The 21,301-nt window shown below is 34.2% G+C and overlaps 1 protein-coding gene across 3 annotated transcripts in view; it reads right to left on the reverse strand.

The window, feature by feature from the left end:
* LOC110376412 (G-protein coupled receptor dmsr-1) overlaps positions 1-21,301 on the reverse strand; it is a 56,953-nt gene that overhangs the window by 23,416 nt on the left and 12,236 nt on the right. For all 3 annotated transcript variants that reach the window (XM_021334877.3, XM_064038214.1, XM_021334878.3), the window contains exon 2: positions 1,598-1,964. In XM_021334877.3, the coding sequence (XP_021190552.1) occupies positions 1,598-1,888 (291 nt within the window). In that variant the 5' untranslated portion in view covers positions 1,889-1,964. The remainder of the gene's footprint in view (positions 1-1,597; positions 1,965-21,301) is intronic.

Raw genomic sequence — 21,301 nt, forward strand, 5'->3', positions numbered from 1 at the left:
TGTTTATGAACATAGAGATATTAAAAAATACTCGAACATTACTCAACTTATTCTTACTTGAGAGCTTTTCTGAGTTTTTTCTAAAATTGAGTGGTGTTTCAGTTTTCAGCCGCAGTATATTAATATTGAAGGCTACAAATTATTTTGGAATAGCTTTTAAGGAATTTTAATTTAGGTATAGAATTTTTCCAAACTTTCACATGAAATCCGATTGTCAGTCTAATGCCTTTCCTGATGTTTGTAGTGGCCACAGAAAGAATAAGGTATTTGCTGAAGAGAGCATACTCTGTGCACACTTAAAGCTCTTTGGAACGACTGTCATGACTAGGACTTGTTTGCTGATGTGTAGCCAAGCACACAGTTTATGAAAGAAATGTGTTATGCGAGATTAATATTAAGTATACAGTTTATTATTTCATATTTTTCAACTGACTATGACTGTGTCTATCATTTCAGTCGAGTGCTATCAAATTTGGTAGAATCTTAACATACCATCTTAACCCTTTGTACCATCCACTTTAAAGGTAGTTTCGTCTTAAAAGGTTTACATCAAAGAAAATTATGATATCTAGACATCAGTAGAGTAAAAAATATTCTGTATAAAAAGTAATTCTGGAGTCAAAAGGCTATATTCAACATTCGAGCCACTTGTAACTTAAAAGAAAGTCTTTTTATATAACCATAGGTACCCAAATGGTAAAATTAGCCTATTACTAGGATTTCGTTGTAGCTCATGATCCGTGCCTTGATAGTTTGTTGATTTTTTTACAGATCACATATTACTATTCCCAACAAAAGATACTCACAAGTAGAATAATAAATTATTTATAACTAGCCGTTTTCCCGCGGTTTCACCCGCGTCCCGTGGGAGCTACTGCCCGCACCGGGATAAAATATAGCCTATGTTAGTCGCAGTTAATATAGCTTTCTAATGGTGAAAGAATATTTAAAATCGGTCGGTAATTTTTGAGTTTATCCATTACAACCAAACAAACAAACAAACCAAGTTTTCCTCTTTATAATATTAGTATAGATTTATACGTATAATTATTTGGGATCCCCATATAGAGCAACTGTGATAAAGGGCCAGCAAAAATAAACAAAACCAAATACCTATATGTATATCCTAGATCGGAGAAAAATATCATGAACAGGGATATCTAGTTGCCGTTATTTACCTTACTGAAAACATGGCTATATCTGAACGTAAAATCAATATCTGTGTCTAAATATGAACTAGACAAATCAAGTTATTTCTAGAAATCCAAACTAAATCCATCCTTAGTTGCTACGAGTGAATACCTACATTTAAATTGTAAATGCTAATACTAAGAATTCGAGACGTTGTTTTTAAGTCTGATTATTTTATTAGCTCTCGAGCCCTTACTTACGAATTTCAACAACTAGACTTTTCTCTTGAGTCGAACAAGCCTTACGCTCAATCATTGTAATAAATTCTATGAACCCTAAATCATATCTGCCAAATAAATATAGTTGATAAATGTTTTTAATGTCCAAAAGCGAACGAAGATATATTTTTTTGGTTCGAAAAATAAAATAGATTAATTTTTAGTGCATAAAAATAATTTATACATACCAGTAAGCTGACATAGCCGTGAATACTATTATACGCCATAATGACATCACGAAAGTCGCCCTCACAGTATCCACAAGTATCCGGCTTCAAAGTCAAATTCAGTCTGTTCTTAGCATCCTTCATCATTTTCACCAGCAGCGACTCCATCTCATCCCCCCTTCCCCCTCTCCCAGCCTGTTCCCTCAACATGGTCACTATCTGAGTCTCATTGATACCACTGTCCGAAGCATTTCCAGGCGCTGCTAAGATCTCTTGGAAAATCTCCAAGAGCGTATGCGATTTGTTAGACATTTTAATTCCTGGTATCTACGATTAGCACTGTAAACTCATTGTCCATTCTCCTTATTGTCCTCGCCCCATTTGCAATCTGAAACAAGATGAATGTTCCCGTTAGAAATTTTATCTAGGTGTAAAATAAATCATTTTTCTCGAAGACTGTCATTTATCGGAACTGTCGCGGTACGAAGCGAAAGATTTGCATTGCATTATCAATTGTATTATATGAAGGAAATTGGTCATTTTGTACTGAATAAATAAATATATGGTCAACTTATCAACTTTAGGAAGATTTTAATAAAAAATAAAAAAAATCTTTAATTTTTTCTGATAACCGCCTTACCTACATATTCAAATAAGATAAAATGAAATGACGATTTTTACCTTCCGAATATTCCTGAATCCTTGGAAATTACAAGTGGAATTTCATATTTATTTATATTTTAAGTCTTTCCATACTTTTTAATTAATCGTATGTAACTCGCTGCCTTTTAAAAGGAGCAGTATCAACGAGTAAAATCAATACAGACATCTGTAGCAGAGAGTAACAAACTTAGCTGGAACTAGTCTAACTTTGAACTGTTAATTTAAAGCAATTTTAACTTCACTACTAAACAGTTCAAATGCTGTAAAAGTAACACTTATTCGTTCCGGCAAAGTCCTTTTATTTCGACACAGAAAATTTCAAAGTTTTATTGCATTTTCCTTATGTTTTTGAGTAATAATATCTATAGATCCTAATATTTGAAAGCTGAAAACTTTGTTTATTTATTTGTTTAAACGCTGAAAAACTACTGGTATGATTTGAATTATTGATTCAGTGTTAAATGCTCATCCAGACATATAAACAAGGGTAAAGAACTACTCGTAGATAATATAAAAAATTGAAGCCCAAAAAAAAAACAAAAATCCGATGTCATCTTGTCTAAACGCCTTTTTAATTAACACACCGAAACTATGAATGACGTTTCACACGGTAGAGCAGAAACAAATCCTTCGAACATCATAAGCTGGAGTTACTATATTTTCACCCCACCTTTTCTAACCTTCTTTTCGATTCTGATTAAGTATTTTCATTTCTATTATAAACTTACGGCTAGGTGGCCTTCACCATTATTAATAGGTTAAAGTCCATAAATATTAATATCCAACAGTATGAAAGACATATCTTAATGAAAACAACACAAGCAAATATTAATTTTATGATTGCTTCCTCGCTGGCAGGCTTCCAGCATTTTGCGGAGCCGGATAACGATCACAAAGTCAACATTTTTATTGTTATATACGTTGAAATAAAAGCATACACTCGCGGGTTTCAATTAACTCTTATATGATATCAAGTATTGCATTTCAATTTACTTTTGGAACGGTATTTTATTTATTTAAGTATAGTACTGCTGTGTTCTGTTCACTGTTCACTTTACAATCTGTTCACTTTATAAATATTATGTTTGAATACTGTCCTTCTAAGCACCTTTTTTCTCATTAACGTTTGTTGGTCACGAAAACTTTGTTACATTTTGAGAAATCAAACTTAATTCATTTAATCAATGTAGCATAAGTTTAATCAAGAGTTTAGTATTCGTAGTACCCGGTAGTTCGTATTGTGTCACCTATTTCTAGTAAAGAACGTGATACTATTGTCCTCGAAATCTACGCTGAAAGTTGTCACTACAACTTCATGATAGAGTCGTTAAACCAACGTAACTGAACATTTTTTTAATCCATTATTATTTTGAAAAACCTAGGTACAAATGCGTTCAGTACAAGGGCATTGAATGCAGTTATAACTTCTGCTATTAATTTTGAATTTCTATTCATAAGCTTCCACAATGATTTCCATTATTTTGTGCAAAATAACAATCAATATTGAAGGACGTCCAGTTCATTATAATCTATGCTTAATATTGTGTGTGAAACTATAATAATCTGTATCAATTTAATTCCACGGGGATTCGGGGTGTTCCAGTCTGATTAACACATATAATGCTAGCTAGGCATGCCCTAGTATGCCGCTGAACATTTTAATTAACTAGCCCTAGTAGTTAAAATAATTACCTAACTTCAAAACTTAAATGGCGTTCTACCGCTACAATACACAATTTCTCTGTGACTAATGTGATTAATTACCATTTATAATTTCTTAATTTAGTTAACTTTATTTTTAACCGACTTCCCAAAAAGAAAGAGCTTTTCAAATCCACCACATATCTACTATTATAAAGAAAACATATGAAGGACAAAGTTTCCTTATAAATGCCATGTCTATTATAAATATCACCCGAGTTACAAATTGTTCGAAAAACTACGTTACGGGATGTAACTAAATATAACTCAAGGCTCGACTATAGGTACTACAGTTCTTGTCAAATAAATTTTCCGCCCCGAAGTCGGCTATAAGTCCCGTTTAGTTATAAATACGTATACAAATCGCGAAAGTTTAAAAACCCCTGTTTCTTCGTGTGACTTCAAATTAAAGTTATTTAAACAGAAATGTGTCAAATCAAAATCAAAAGTCATTTATTCAAAGTAGGCTGAAAATCAGCACTTTTTGAACGTCAAATCTACAAAAGACAGCCCCCAAAAAGCCCGCCCTTCACCACTTCCTATGTGTTTTTGCTGGGAAGAAGCACGGCATGGCATGTGAAACGTGTAAGTACTTATCTAGTCCGTAAATAGTATGAAATTTTATTGCGTTCCTATCAGCATTTAATATATTACAGCCTAAATCGATATTATTCAGCAAAGTACCAAAGCTACAACAAAATTCCCCCGAACCGTTTCATTTGAAATAGTACCCGTCTACTCTTATCAATTCACCCTTCGACTACTAACATACATTTCAGTCGATTTCCCCGAAGGAGCTCAAGTACCTCTGTTATTGACACCTAGTGGGACCATATTAGCATAGTTAGCTCATATATTCTGCCAAATCCGCTGTGCTCAACATTTTTGTATAAGGATCTTATTACTTCAGCGACAGGAAAAAATAGAATGCCTTACGGCCATTTCCAATAACTTATCTGTAGATATGTTGTTTTACTTGCCAGAGATAAAATTTGACGTAACTTGCGTGGGTCAAATATCAAAATTCTATCTCTAGTAAGGAAAAGAACAGATCAGTAGAATATTTATTATAATACTAGTTGACCCAACAAACTTCGTATCGTTTAAACCTTCCCCCGACCTCTACAAACATTTTAAAACCAAAATTAACCAAATCCAGCCATTCTCGAGTTTTAGTGAGACAACGAACAGCAATTCGTTTTTATATATAAGAAGATAGTTAGTTGAATTCAACATCACTTATCTACAAATGGAAAGTTTTTCTTTTGTTTTGGATCCTGTTCATTTGTTTCTCTCGTATCTTTGTTTAATTTCTCTCTTCCCACCTGTTCAAACAAAATCGTAAAGTGACTTTCCATGTAAATCACTGAAAATGTTTAATTTTCTCATGTAGAAACAACTGTTTCACCAAAATGGTTTTCATGAATAGGTAATACAAACATCTAAATTAGGCACTGAAAATTGTCTAGCTAGTTTGAAAACTTAAGAAACACAAACAGTCTGAGTGATTAAAAATGTTTGTCAATATTTGTATTGTGTACATGAAGCGGTTTTAGGTTTGTATGTATACATGGTATCTTAACTACTACTAACTTATCATCATACTATTAACTTTCGCGCAATTTCACCAAGTCCCGGGAAACTTATTCCCGCACCCAGATGGAATGATGATGGAGTCCAAGGCCGATTTCGGCCACGGCAGCTGTTCTCATATAATGAGATCAGTCAGCTCCGCAGGACATATAGTGCACGAGCATTTGCACAGACACAATTAAGTGCGCTCATTATTCCTTTACTCTCATAGCCCGATGGAACTGTAATCCGACACGACCGGAGAGAGATCAGACCAGGTAGAATATAGCACTTGTCACCTAGATAGTGAAGCTTTGCTAGAGTGAAGTAATGTAGAAGCTTTGGAGCGTTCAAGGTACAAAAAAGTATCTTTCTGATATTCGTTTCGTGTTAATTGTTTGTTGTTATTCGAAACAACTAATATGTGTTAAATTCCACAATGAAAACAAGTTCAAGGATTATAAAATAGTGCTTCCACTTTACTTAGATACTCCATAATAATTATTTCCAGGAATTACAGTTTAAAATGAAAAGCGGATCCCATTAAACTACTTAATTCGGTTCGTAATGGATAACTGCTAACTCAAACGCGCTAACTGAGTTTATCTCGAACAAATCACGATTAGTTTGATTGCTTTGCAGATATCAAATCGGTATTCCGTAGTTTAGATTGCCTAGGTTATGCTTAGTTATAATAAACTTAGTCCTTAACTACAGATTTATCTACGTCTCGTGGGAATTATACTCATACTTTTTTTTTTTTTTTTTTTTTAACGACGTAAAAAATCATCAAATGACCCCTCCCGCTGTGGGTTAGCAGCGGTGAGGATCGAACTCTTACTGACTAAAAGCCGTCGTGTTCCGTCGTAGGCCTTATGTGCTAGGGCCGCGGTACCTCTTTCGAACAACCCGCAGCCCCGCCAGGCCCTGCTGGGCCCTCTGGGGTTGCTGACATCTCTTTGAGGAGCGCGTGGAACAACGCGCGCCGCCGACACGGGTCTGTTGTCTAAAAACAGACATGAGCGATGAGCCACCCGATCTCACCGCCCACAGACCCACGCCTACGGTGGCCGGGAGTCGTCTCGCGACACCCGGCGCCCGTGGTGTCTACCTGCTCCAGCGCGGCGGCCGGGATGAGAGGTGCGACCTCTCTGACGTTCCGCCGCCTCCTTCTCGAGCATGACTGCTTCGCAGAAGGAGGCGACGGCATCCCATTCCCTTTCGCCCCGGACCATGGCTTGAACCAGGGCCGGACGCGAGAGGTCGCCGCCGCCCAAGCCGGACGCGAGAGGTCGCCGCCGCCCAAGCCGGACGCGAGAGGTCGCCGCCGCCCAAAATTATACTCATACTAGGATAAAAATAACTAATTCACACAAAAACTGATATTATATGGCATGAAAAAAATTCTCCAGATCTCTGTCAACCGGGAGCGTACCATGCATTGCTATACGAGGCAACACATTTTTTTTGTGTGTATAAATACATACATAGAATGGTATATTGAAATATAGATCTATACATTTTAAAAGTATGAGACCCTTATTCGAAAATTATACTAACATAAATATGTATTACGATCGTAGTTGCTCCCTTTGGTAATCGCTTTGTGGCAACTGAACGTTATAGACTCTAATTGCCGTGAGACTGAGTGTCAATAAACGGATCAAACAATGTCGTTGAATCAATAGATACTTAAGTAATTCTAGGAACGGGATTGTGCTCAACTTTGAAGTACGGCTCTCACACATAAATTAGCATGGAAATCGGACCGTATTCATTCGTTCATAGGGACATATACTTCTATTTTCGATATTTATGTCTTTTAAAATCCAAAAGTTTGGGAGAGGTCACCGTCTACATTTGACATTGAATGTGCTATTTTTATTTTATTTTCTTATTCCCCAGGGGTACAATTACTTAAGGCTTTTGGATAAGTAAGTCCCTCTACAAACAAGACATCAGATTAATTTTATTTTCGGATACAAAATCGCTCGACTTACGTTTTCGTTTAAGTACATTACGTTCGTACTTGACCCACCGAATCAGTCCTAAACTTAAGAAAATAACCACCGAGTAAGTTCCCTGTTACTTAACAAAATTACTTCGCGATCCCTGAGATGTTTCAACTATTTTATAGACCACGTTTAACCACAACAAATACGGAGTTTCCCTAAAGATTGGACCCACAATACACTCGCCCTCCCTTTATCTTTGTATGGGATTTTACGATGCGTAAAGTACGTAACCAACATTTGAGTAAAAGTAAAATAAGTGCGAGTATCACTAATCACAGCACTTTTTTTTACTTTTTTTTCTGGCACTCAACGTTCTGTGTTCGCCAACAAAGAGTTTCTTTTATTTAACTGTCAAAATAAAATTAAACTATTCTAAATTCAAAATATTTAAATTGGACACTACACGACGCTTTAACAGCACTGGTGATACAGGTTGATCGGCGACCGAGAACAACTTTTTCAATTTTGGAACTCTCTGAAATTCTTTTTTTATTTGACGGTGTCGCGATATTCATTTTTAGTGATGGATGTACTGGCTTAATAAAAGGATTATTCCTAAGCGACCCAAACGCTTTTATAGTAGAAGATGGGCGTTTATTTTTAGAATCAAAGGATTAGTAATCTATTTTTAGAACGCGTAGGAATCAACTGCGCCTCAAGAGAAAGCAGGCAGTTAAGGAAATCCTGAAAATCTGCGATAAAGCGCCTACATTCTCCTGAAAATCCTTATACAGATAATGTTCAGGGAAATATTTGTTTCTTATTAATAGCATAACAGCATTAATAGATAATGCCCTGGTATTTTCGCGCCAAATGCGCACATTGCTTAAGTAAAGATGAATACATTATACGCTGAACTTTCCTCAAATAATCTTGAAAATCGCATCAAAATCCATCAATTAGCATATACTTAATCGCGAAAGGAATACACAAACGATGGATTGATGCCTCTATATTTAGGTCAACCTTCAACAGCGTAGAAAATATTACTAAATGGGGTATACACACCATAACGTATATGAAACTACTATAAAAAATACCCACCCTGCTCTTATCGCCTAGTTTATGATTTATCGAAAGGGGCCGTGAGCTCACAAAAGATTGATACTATGATCAAATTAGTGAAGTACCGTTTTATGGGACGATAATAAATAATAAATGATGGCATGCTTGTTGGGTAGGTAGGCACTTCGTTGAACTAAAATTAATATAGGTACCTAACCGTTTCATACCGGTGGATTTTCAGGACTACATCACCCGGTTCGTTCGGAGTTTCGCTCGTGTACGCTCGACAGCAAATACACTTCTGGACACATCTATAGGCCCACCTTGTATTTTCAGTTTCGTTTGGTCCTAGCTAATTTTTTATATTAGGTCGAGCAAAAGGTTTGTATGCAGTTTTCAACCTTGCCCATTCACAATTTCATTCAATAGTCTTTTTTTGAATTTCGAATACAGAATTTAAAGAAATAAGAGACAATTTGGAGCCTGCTTGTTGATATCAAACAGTCGATTACTAAGAAAACTTGGTTTTATTGGTTTACTTGGACTTAATTCTTGAAAAAGTGATTGATATCTTTGGTTTTGCAACAAACATTACTTATTCTTTACATTAAGGTGAGGTTCTCTCAATAATCTATGGATACTTCACCTGAAGTCGCCGCCCAAGCTGTGGCACTTATTCAGGCCGGACGCAGCCAAAGAAACGTGAGTGCTCAACTTAATTTAAGTCGATCTGCGGTCTGAAATGTTTATCGGAGGTACCTAGAGACTGGCGGCTTTGTTCGTCGCCAAGGAAGGCCACGATCTCGGGTCACAACTGAAAGGCAGGAGCGATTCATCGTGATGACCAGCTTGAGAAATCGTCACCTTACCTCCATTGAGACACAAAAACAACTTCGCGACTTCCACGGAGTATCTGTGAGTGCTCGAACTGTTCGGAGAAGGTTAAAAAAATCGGTAAAAAAAACTTTTAAGTTAAACGGTTTTATCTTATGTGCACTGAAAACTAGAAAATAAAAAAAACTGTTACTTACCTATAAACCTACGTAGGTGGTCCCGGTCATATTAGACTAAAATAAAAACGTGGGGCCCATTACCTAACTATTGCTGTAATACTTTCTTCTAGAGGTGTAATAGGTGTGGATTTCTACTTACTATAATCGTAACTGGAGATTTTTCACTGTTTTTTCTTGTCGTAAACTCATTAGCGTTGTTCGGACGCTTTGTTATTTATGATCGCTATAAGTATCAGCAAAAAATGAGGTCGCAAAAGGAAGAGAGAGGCTTGTGACTTGAGGCGGTCCTAAGGGAACTGATAAGGACGGGACAAAGTTGCCAATGTCAACAGTCTGACTTTTGCTCTTAATACGTAAAACCCTATATGGATGTGTATCAATTTGTTCGCAAAAATGTATCGTGGTCACTTTGTTACGTTTCCACGTATAAGTGGACGGATAATTTTTTTTAAGTGTAGTTATTTGTGACCCATTTTATACATAATTAATTCGTGAAAAGGTTAGCCTTTGATTGTAATAAAAAACATTAAAAGCAAGTTTTTCGTTTACCGTAAAGCCGATTAATTTTGTTATCAAATATCCGGAGAAATAAAGGAGTGTAAAATCCAATTACGGTGCATTTCTGTTTAACAATAACTTTGTTTTAACGCATTTTATAGAAGCAATTATTGAATTTTCATTTTTATGCAGTGTTACACTGCAGTGTTACACTGCATCAAAATTAATCGGCTTTACGGTAAACGAAAAACTTGCTTTTAATGTTTTTTATTACAATCAAAGGCTAACCTTTTCACGAATTAATTATGTATAAAATGGGTCACAAATAACTACACTTAAAAAAAATTATCCGTCCACTTATACGTGGAAACGTAACAAAGTGACCACGATACATTTTTGCGAACAAATTGATACACATCCATATAGGGTTTTACGTATTAAGAGCAAAAGTCAGACTGTTGACATTGGCAACTTTGTCCCGTCCTTATCAGTTCCCTTAGGACCGCCTCAAGTCACAAGCCTCTCTCTTCCTTTTGCGACCTCATTTTTTGCTGATACTTATAGCGATCATAAATAACAAAGCGTCCGAACAACGCTAATGAGTTTACGACAAGAAAAAACAGTGAAAATTACATTATTATCCTATTTATATGAAAAAAAGTGGATGAAAATAGAGATGATGTAATTTTAGAAAAGAAGAAAATACCTACCATGGTGAATTCCTACATCAAACCAAGAATACCTGATAGCTTCTATATGATGGGCGAATGTGCGGAAAGCCGGAATGGCGTGTGATGCGTGTAAAACTGAGGTCTGGCAACCCTGTAGTGATGGACAGCTTACAGCTTGCAACACAATCAGAATGCCTGTATCATGTCGATATAAAACCTTTTTGCACAGAGAGACGTGTACGTATTATTGTAGTCTGTCGCTAAAAACTCGGATTTACATATTAAGCAATACAAAATATTGTTTCATTTCTTCTTAATACGGTACGCTTAATCGATTTTTTCTATTGGCACCTACTAAGGTACTACGGGAAAGTTTTTATGCTCTCAATATAAAACTGAAAGGAACTTAGAAAAAAAAACCTTTTAAAAGTGGAAAATGTTTTGAATTACCACTTTAGAAGCACTAATGGAAACCTAACTACATAATTTAGCTTGAAAGAACTTGGGAGACTTCAACATAAAAATATTTGAAACGAATTGGCAAGTTCTTTCAATATATTACTTACTTGAAAATCTCCGGAGACGTCTATTGATATATTTATCAGTTTTTTTTATATCATCATCTCCCGAGCCTTTTTCCAATAATGATGAGGCCGGCTTCCAGTCTACCTGGATGCAGCTGAGTAACAGAGTTTTACAAGGAGCGACTACCTATATGACCTCCTCAACCCAGTTACCCGCGCAACCCAATACCACTTAGTAAGACTGGTTATCAGACTGCCTTCTGACTATCCGTAACGACTGCTCAAGATGTTCAATAACAGCTCAGCTTTCCATCTCACCAAATGAAGGTAAACTATGCATAGATATCTTGATCTATAACCCAAGCTAAACCAAAACATAATATTAAGCCTCTGAAAGGCCATGACTTCGCTAAATAGTTTCAGTCATTATGGGTAGCGGCTTTAAGTTGACAGGCAACAGGGAACTTTGTAACGATAGACGACTGCCAAGTTTCCGACTTGTGTATCTCAACTTTATATCTTAACTAGCTGTCGTCTGTGGTTTCACCTGCGTCTTTTGTTGTAATTAATTCAGTAGTGAAATTAAATTAAATTTACTTATTTGCCAGAATATAGGTACATAATGATGGTCGATACAATAAAAAAAATGGTCTGACTATATTGGACTTATAATTTAGTCATGTTTATGTTACTGTAAAAGAAATAAACTCAAATTTTACTATAAATTTTACGATAATAGTCATGATCCGCCTTTTCTTTTTTTCTATACCGTTTAAATGCATGATAATCCGTTTGATAGTATTTAATTTTATCGTGAATAGATGGACAGACATGGAAGACTTTGAGTGGCGTTATTTACTCTTGAGATTATATGTAGATTGAAGAGTGATAGGCAATACCCACTAAAAGAAAATAAACAAGTGAAATCCTTCTGACCTTTAATATATCCTGGGTTATGGTAATATGGTTTTGGAAATCAATCGCCTGTAGTAAAATCGATTGTTATTGTTTTGTCAGTATACAATAGAATATTATTTGTTTTTTTAATACCTAATGAAAAAAACATGACGTTTTGTTTGTTTTTGTTTCACTAGTTGTAAATAGCATTGTTATAGAGAAATGAATGCATTCCAGTAAAATAATGATGGATGTGTTTGACAATGTTCCTTTTCATATTCCAAAATAATAATTCAGCATTGTAACAAAAACGTGTATGTGTAGTTTAAAATTAATTGGTACACAGGTGACACAAATAGGTACGTAGCACTGGTGTGGACAAGAACACTGATATACTTAGATAAGTTACAAGATAATACTACTGACCCCAAAAATAAGGTAATATCCATACATACAAAGAAGAAGAGCAGTAACCGTGTACAAAGTAGCAATCTTGAAGCACGAACGCTGACACAAACAGTAGGAAATAGCAATGAAATGAACTTATTACACGAACTATGTACGAGTCTCATATTTGAGTTGTACATACAACTTGTTTGTAGTCCAGCATAAAATGAATACTTGTTTCAACTTCGTTTGGAAAGAATGTTTAATACTGCATAGAAACCAAAGGTAATTTTATTTTTTTTATGTGAAAAATTGAAGTTTGATTAAAAACAATATTTTGGCGCTGCTGGTGGCCCAGTGGGTAAAGAACCAACCTATCAAGTATGAATTTGATTCGAGGTCAGGCACCAATCATTTTTTGCTATTTTTTATGTAAAGTTCTAAGTATATCTTGGACTAAGAAAACATCTGGAGGAAACCTGGACTATAAAGTCTGAAATCACCAGCCCGCATAGCAAGCTTAGTGATTAACGCTCAATCGTTTTACAGAGAAGAAGCCGATGTACGATAAAATGGCTGATGATGATGAATAAAATGTAAAAACATAGAATTGGTATATCACAATTTTAATACTATGACTACTTTGAGAAAAAAAACTCTGATTTCATGATTTCATTAAAATAATATTTTTTACCGAAATTGGAGTGAATCTCAGTTTTAAGCGTGTTCAGCATTCCAATATCCAGGTAGCCTATAACAGTTTGAGATTATTGGCTGTACAAAGTATTTTACATAATCGTATCGTGCCAATCTTCGTTTGAACTCGTAACCTCGTCTGAACACATTATCTAGTTAAAACGCCGGAAACCTCCACTGCATATTGGCATTGGAATTCAAAAATTAAATTCTAACTAGAAAAGAAAGAATAAAATGGAATAGAATTCCGTCTTGGAAAATCTGGATAAGAATATAAGTTTGGCCAGGTTTTTACTTGGCTTTGTGTATAACAATTAGTCAGAAATAACGACTGTTTTATTAGTGCTATTAAAAATTATTTATCGGCAGCCCTGCCCGCGTTTTAGATTTCATTAATTTGAAGACTGTAAAATAAACCCTACAAACAGAAAATTAGAGCAGATTTTTCTATGTCATCATCAGCCTATCGTAGTCCACTGCTGGACATAGGCCTCTCCAAGTGCACGCCACTGAGATCGATTTTCAGCTTCTCGCATCCAGCTCCTGCCAGTCATCACTCCACCGCGCCTGAGGATTTTTCTATGTATCGAAACAGAATCTACATAAGATATCATTGGCAACCATGTCCTTAAAAATTGTATGGCATAGCTTCCTTATGAGACAAACACTATCAATATAGAAAACTGTAACATAATAACGTAACTATAACTTAATAATAAGAACTTAAGGTTCCATCTCCCATATGGGAAACACGTTTCTTTACTCAACACCGTACTCACGAAAAAAGAGCAACTAATTAACTAAAAGATACATGTATTGGAAGTTTGCGGGGTCCCCCGAGTTCCCAACTTGAGGCTAATTGATAAACCATGTTCACACCTGTACCCACTGAAGTTATAACGAGCCATTGTATAGAGCGCACCTACTTTAACTTGAAACAAGTTACCGAGTACAAACTTAAAGTAATTCGATTTTCTTGGCTATTGTTAAGTCACTACATAAGTTTTTGATTAAAACTACAGGGTAACAGTAACAACTATTGTATAAGACATAATAATTTTTGACTAAGTAAATAACAGTTTAATGTATTCCAAATCCTTCTCCATGTGAGAGGAGGCCTGTGCCCAGCAGTGGGACGATAAAAAGGCTGTAACAGTAACAGTATTCCAAATTACTTTGAATCTACAATCAATCTGAAATCTACTTAGCCTTTTCTCAATTATAAGTATTTGAGTCTAGAGATGCTACTATATACCAGTGTTTTAGATGAAACTCAACAGGGCAACCCGAAGCTCCTTGGTAAGACTGGTTGTCAGTCTTTCTGGCTACTCGTACTGACTATCAAAGATACATTCCACAATACTTTAAATGGGGTAAGTTAATTTTAGATTACCGTATTTTTGGTAATTTCTACAACTAGGTTAATATAAGTAAACCAGGTCGACAATAATTTACAGTCATTTTAACTCAATCTTCTCATAAATAAGGTTGTTTACACTACCATAGAACCAGATTCCCGGAATCAAATTTAAACTCCCTTCAAAATTAAGGATAAACACAATTCTTACTTAAAATTAATATTATTTAAATGAGTTCAGGCTTACTGCGAAATAAGTCGACCAAGCCTTTCGCTCAGTAGGCACCTATTTACTAAGAGATACACTGCAAACTTATAGTCGGCCGATAGCTTGTTTGGGCTCGTAAATCAGTGGGTTGTTGTACATTCGTCATAAAGTAAATTCGTCACGAAAAAAAGTATGTGTAAATTTGCCACAATTCTAATTTATACAATAAATTTCCAATATATTAATTTTGTTTATTGTAAATTCGTCACATTGGTTTTATTTGCACCGATAGCACAAAAAATAAACAAGAAGTAGAATAAAATGTTATATATTTTTCAGAATCACATCAAGGTTATTGATTTACCTTACATTTACATAAAAACAATCACAGTTCTCGAGTGAACGATTTGCCTAAACCTTAACAATAATAAGATAAACAATAGAAAGACATTAAAACACAGCCATAAACATCTTTTTTTTTAGTTTAACATAACATTTATAAAGAATCACAGTTCTCGACTTGCTGTTGCCAACAACAATATAGATAAATAAATATAATAACCTAACATCTACGTAAAAATCATAGTTCTCAAGTGGCTGGTATGCCCGTAACATTACGAATAATAAGAAAAACAGCTAAAGTCTGTCATTAACCTAAAAACAACATAAAAATCACAGATTTTTAGTGGCTTATTTACGAACAACATTACAATTATAAGAAAATAATTACATCACAGTTATAATCACTTTTTTTTCTTAACCTAAGTAAAAATCACAGTTCTGAGTGGCTGACTTGTCTATAACAATACAAAAATAATAAGACTTATAAGTATATAAACTATGTAAAAAAATTAAATGTTACATCTTTTTAAAATGCTGCAAAACAGAAAGTTTTTTAAGAACTTCAGCCAAAGACATTTTATCGTAATTGTCCAAAATAGTTTTCAATTTTTTTCATAGGCTATGGATCGACGTGTTCTCATCTTTAAGGATATATCAAATTTGAAATTCTTTAATTTAAATAAATTGTGAATAAAATAGCAACCGTAATGAATAAAAACGTATAAAATTATTTGTATTTTTCTGACTTTCTAGTATTCATTTCTCTGAATCTCGTTATATATTTTTTCTCCAGTTTTTGTAATGATGTTGTAGAGAGACATTTTAATATGCAGGATGTATTAATTATTTAAAATAAAAAAAACCGCTTTGATACCTACTAAAATAAAGCATTACTAAACTTCTAAGTCTATTGATATAATCGTCTAATACTATTGCAGTGGGTCACCATTTTTTGTGTTAGTGACAGTTGCACCTGTCATGTATCATATGTCATCGTACTATATATATGCTTTTGACAGATACTGTTAGAAAGGGATGTATGCAGAGAACAGAGAACGAGCGAGCACGATGCGACAGCGAGTGCAGGAGTATATTTAATTTCGAACTCAAACTCAAATTTATTAAATTTATTAATTTATATATCGAGCCCTTAAATCTTGCTTGCTATCGCTACTGAAGAAAAAAAAAATGTGAATTGAGGATTTGTGACAAATTTACAATAACCCTTATGAAACTATAACGAGTTTACACATATTTTTTATACATGTGACGAATTTACTTTCAATGTATGGATTTTTCAGAATATGGCTAATTTACTTTGTGACGAATGTACAATAACCCAAATCAGTATGAAGAGGAATAGTAGTACGCATATTACAAAGATGAGGTATTTATCGGTATCTGAAGGACTGAAAACATAGACTGGAATCAATATTTTCTTTAAAAAAAATGCCTACCATCTGAGCAACTGTCGGCCAACTGTTTAGTCTTCAGTGTGTATACTCTTACTGTAAACAGTTGGTTCAGCAACATCAATTGTCACAGTAATTATTTGACTTAAAAAGTAATTTAGAAGCTTATGTTAATAGTAAAAGTTTACTTTGGCGTATTTAAATCTGCGAAATCATTGGAGATTTGGGCGTTTGCTGTCGTTATTTTTAAGTATGGTTCATTTGTGAGCTTTCAACAGCGATTTTAGCCGCCTCCATTAAAAAAGAAGCCTAGAACCTTTCTTAATAAATGTGTATCAAATGATAGTAGTTAGCGCATTAACAATAAAATATTTCAATATTAGTATTGATTGTTCTTTGAATAATACAAATTGTTACCTACCAGCTAACAGCTGCTAGGTAACAATTTGCTTTGGGTAATTGACCACAATTTCCATGTATTGAAATGATATACTAAATTAAATAATGTATCATTTCAATGTATTAAAATAATATAATAAAATAATGTATTGTAGTTATTTTGTGGTATTTAGTTATTATATATAACTGAATACTTCCTCGTTTGTTCATACAAATATAAACATGATTTGTATCTTTCTCTGTAAGTACCGATGTATCACAAAAACTATTAGTCAGGATCTAATATTGATATTATTGCCATAAAACTTATAAAAGTGTTGGAAGTTATTATTACTGAACTTATCTACAACGCCAAAATCTTCAGAGCCAAGATAAATGAGTCCTCCTAAGCCGCTACACGGGTGAGGCCGGCTGTCCCAACGGGTTACATATCGAATAATAAGTAGACTACTCTCTCTTTGTTTTCTAAGCAAACATTATTATTAAGCAACAACTAACATCGATATTATTAACATAAAAATTAAAAAAGTGTTGAAGATATTTTCAGCAGGCTGCAATGCCGAAATTATTAGAGCGAAGATAAATTACACCTCCTGAAACCTGGCACAGAAAAGGCCTACGTAGGAACACGATGGGTTGTAGTCAGTATCCGTCGCACCACAATAACTTTTAAACGTCTGTTCAACACTTCTAAAAATGACAGATTATGACGTTGAAATAAGGTCCGTTTTGCAGCCACACTTTTTTTAGACAAGTGTTCAACAGATGTTTTTAGACTACCTCGCCGTTGCTAACCCGCAGCTAGAGGAGTCATTTGATGATTTCGCATCAGAAAAAAAGCCCCTAAATGGGTGAGGCCGGGAGTCCCAACAGGTTACATGTCGAATATTAAGTAGACTACTCTCTGTTTGTTTTCTAAGTAAACATAATCATTTGTGTTCTAGTTATGTATGTAATGAAAACTGGATTGTTACATTATTTGCCTACAGCCCTACTAGATATTTACACAAAATAATATAAAATTAAGGTTTCTAATATTAATCGCTTGTAACATTTGTTTTGTTTTACTCGTAATTATTGTTGTCTTACAAATATTATAAAGCAAAAGAGATTGTTTTTAACGCTCTAGGATTAATTCTCAGGCACAGTCTGATTTGAAAAATTATTTCAAAGCTTCTTAGCTATAAGCTACTTTTTATTCCGTTGCGGCAAGTAAGTAGTTCCCTAGATAGTGTTAACATAAAATATAAAACATATACCGTCGTGCCACAAACACTTTTAAACATTTGAACACTTGTCTAAAAAAATGACAGATACGGTCCGTTTTGCAGCCACAATTTTTTTAGACAATTGTTCAACAGCTGTTTAAGTTTTTATAGGCCAATAGTCGGTAAATATAACATAGTTTTTACTAAAAACAAGATTCGAACTTATATTCAAAGAGTTTGCATGAAAGCGAATCATTACTTCAATATCAATCGGAATGGATTTCGTTTCAGAATTTAAACCAAATATTCCAACGATATATCTGCAATTTTGAGTATTCATGTTAAACGAACGAATTAAATATTGATATTCGAAATATGAAACTTTTTACGAGTTTGTATTTTTTATGTCATTTACCTTTTTTAAAAGTTTATAAAAAAAATTGAACATAAAGTATAAGAGATAACCTATTTGCGATAAAACTAAAAAAAAAGCTTCAAAAAAATCCTTCTCATCGCTGTCGAATATCAGCATACCTACAAGTCTGTAAGTAGATATTTTTGTTGGTAATAAAGAAGTTCAAGTTCCTTATCAAAAGTCTCTGAAGTGAAATATAATATGGCAGCATCATACATTACTAAAACATCCAAATTCAATAGACTAGCGGTAAAATCAAAATATTTCCCCACAGTCCGAGAAGGTCATTAAAAAAATATATCTTCAATAATCCTCATATTATTAATCTACAAACTATATTCCGTCAACAACAAATTCCAATACTGAGAAAACAAGTAAAATTAATGAAGTAAACAAAATTCTCCCTCATTTTCATATTGTGGTCGAATAAAATCAATTCAATACATGCAGGATAATAATTATGGCGTGTACTTTGATTTGATAAAACAGGATTCCATTATTTATAGGTAAATATTTTCACTATAAAGCTCTATAATGAATGCAGAGCGTTAATTTATACGTATTTTCTTTACATACTTAATAATTTATGATCTCTTTGTCATAATTGCGTGGGTGGATGTTGTGAAATGAAACCACATTAAAGCCTGTGCTATTTTTAAACAATTAATGTGGATTGAAAACTCATTGAGAACCTGACGTGTACATAAAAATATTTATATACCACATGTCTCATTACGGTAAATAAGGACAGTGTTACTTTCGCAAATAAAAAAAATATAGAATCGAGTTAAGCACGAAGATTATTTACATTACTACACTAAAGTCGTCAAAAAACAAACCATAATAAATATACTTTGAACAGAGTAAAATTCCCACTGCCATTAAACAGTTAACCGTTGTACAGTTTACGGGCACAGTTTGATATAAAATGTTATGAACTGACACGAGTTACGCCAATCGTCACAAACTTTACGTCACAGCCCGAACGATGATAGAAAAATAAAGTTTATTGCATCGTTACTTTATACTGCACGTTTATAACTTCTTACTGGACCCATTTAATCTGATTACGGGTGGAAACGTGTTAATAAATATAGTTTGCGCCAAATTAATGGCGGTTCATAACTGACTTCAGAGCCAAGTTCGCACATGATTGTGATCATACCCACGCATTTCTGCCGCCCTTTGACACCTGAACCAAAATGACTGCAATTAAGGCTGCCTGTCTACAGAAGCAGAGTGAGGTTGCGGTGCGGAAACTGAGAAATATAAACCAATAACATTTCACAAAATTTGAAACAATCGTATATTTAATTGTCGGTTTCATGGTAGCCACGCTCCTCTCCTGTTCATTGGACAGGCACGTATTTAACTGAAGAACATCTACGCCGAAAATTCTGACGTTTATTATGTTCTTATCAGTAGGTATATCTGTTGGCTGTTTCCTCACAATTTCGAAAGCCCCTTCGTTCCTCAGAGAACACGTATTCTGTTCCCGATTCACTCAAAGAGTCAGATTGGTGTCCCAATAGACTGCATGAGCAAATAGTGCATAATTTTGTTTATGCGAACGCTTGGATGATAAAATTCCTGCTATCGAAGACATTTTTATGTAAAATGCTATTTTTTCTTTAGCGAAGACTTTATAATATTAAGTATTTTTTATATTAATCACCATCGTGTTGAATGGTTTTAATTTGGAATAGACTGAGGTCCCAGTTTAAGTTACATCGTTTTAAAACATTCAGTCATTCGGATAAATATCGTATTTGTCTGGCAGGCTTCTGATAAAGTCAAACAAAACTCAGATGCCTGAAAACATTCAACTAGGCAAGAAATATCAAACTCGACAGTAAATTGTCGCCTAAGTTATCTCTGTGAGGTAGGAACGTTTGAAATTTTAAATGTCAATTTAATGAAAACAATTTGCAAGTTTCCCTAAAAGGGTTTTCACTAGGGGCTAATAAAATACCGGGAAATCAAATTATTAGCATTTCGTTTCAGAATTTCGTAAACCATTAAATACAAATTACACAAGTACACTTAAATATCGTTTATTAAGCTTGGAGTATTTATGTTTATGTGCCAACCAAGTGTTCTCAAGCTCATAATTTCAAAAGCCTTGATGCGTGAAATAAATGAATAAATAATAAATAAAAAATAAATTACATTATTTAAAAGAAACAAAATACTAGCCTCTTATAATAATTAATAATGTACAGAGATAATGAAGCTTTTTCAATTATACCTACCTTGCCTATTAAAAGGTCAATTTACGTAAATAAATTACTAATATATACTTATCCTTAATAGAGCATGAACAAAAACACTTTATTCCGTATACATTTTTAAATGCGAGTAGGCAAATGCTTTCACAAAATACTTGGAAATGTAAATAACTTATTTTCTACTACTTTCTCGAATTTTTATTTACTTCAGATGAGCGACGGCGCAGAACAAAATTCCTCGAATTTTCTAAGCACAGAATTATATCACCCACATGATCCTATTAAAGAATATACTTAACTACTCAAATAGTATCATACCAACGTATAGAAACTTTCTGGGAAACGCTTCAATATTTGTCAACATTCTGAGAAATGACACAATTTACAGATTATACTAACAACATGCAAACTTTAGCATAGTCGTAAATGTTCAGAACTTATTACGTCAGACTTTGTAGCTTGTCAATGTACCGTATCATGTACCAACCGTGTTTGTAAGTCCACTGTACTCCCA

The sequence above is a fragment of the Helicoverpa armigera genome, chromosome 15 (genome assembly GCF_030705265.1).
Source record: "Helicoverpa armigera isolate CAAS_96S chromosome 15, ASM3070526v1, whole genome shotgun sequence".
NCBI classification, from domain to species: Eukaryota; Metazoa; Arthropoda; class Insecta; order Lepidoptera; family Noctuidae; genus Helicoverpa; species Helicoverpa armigera.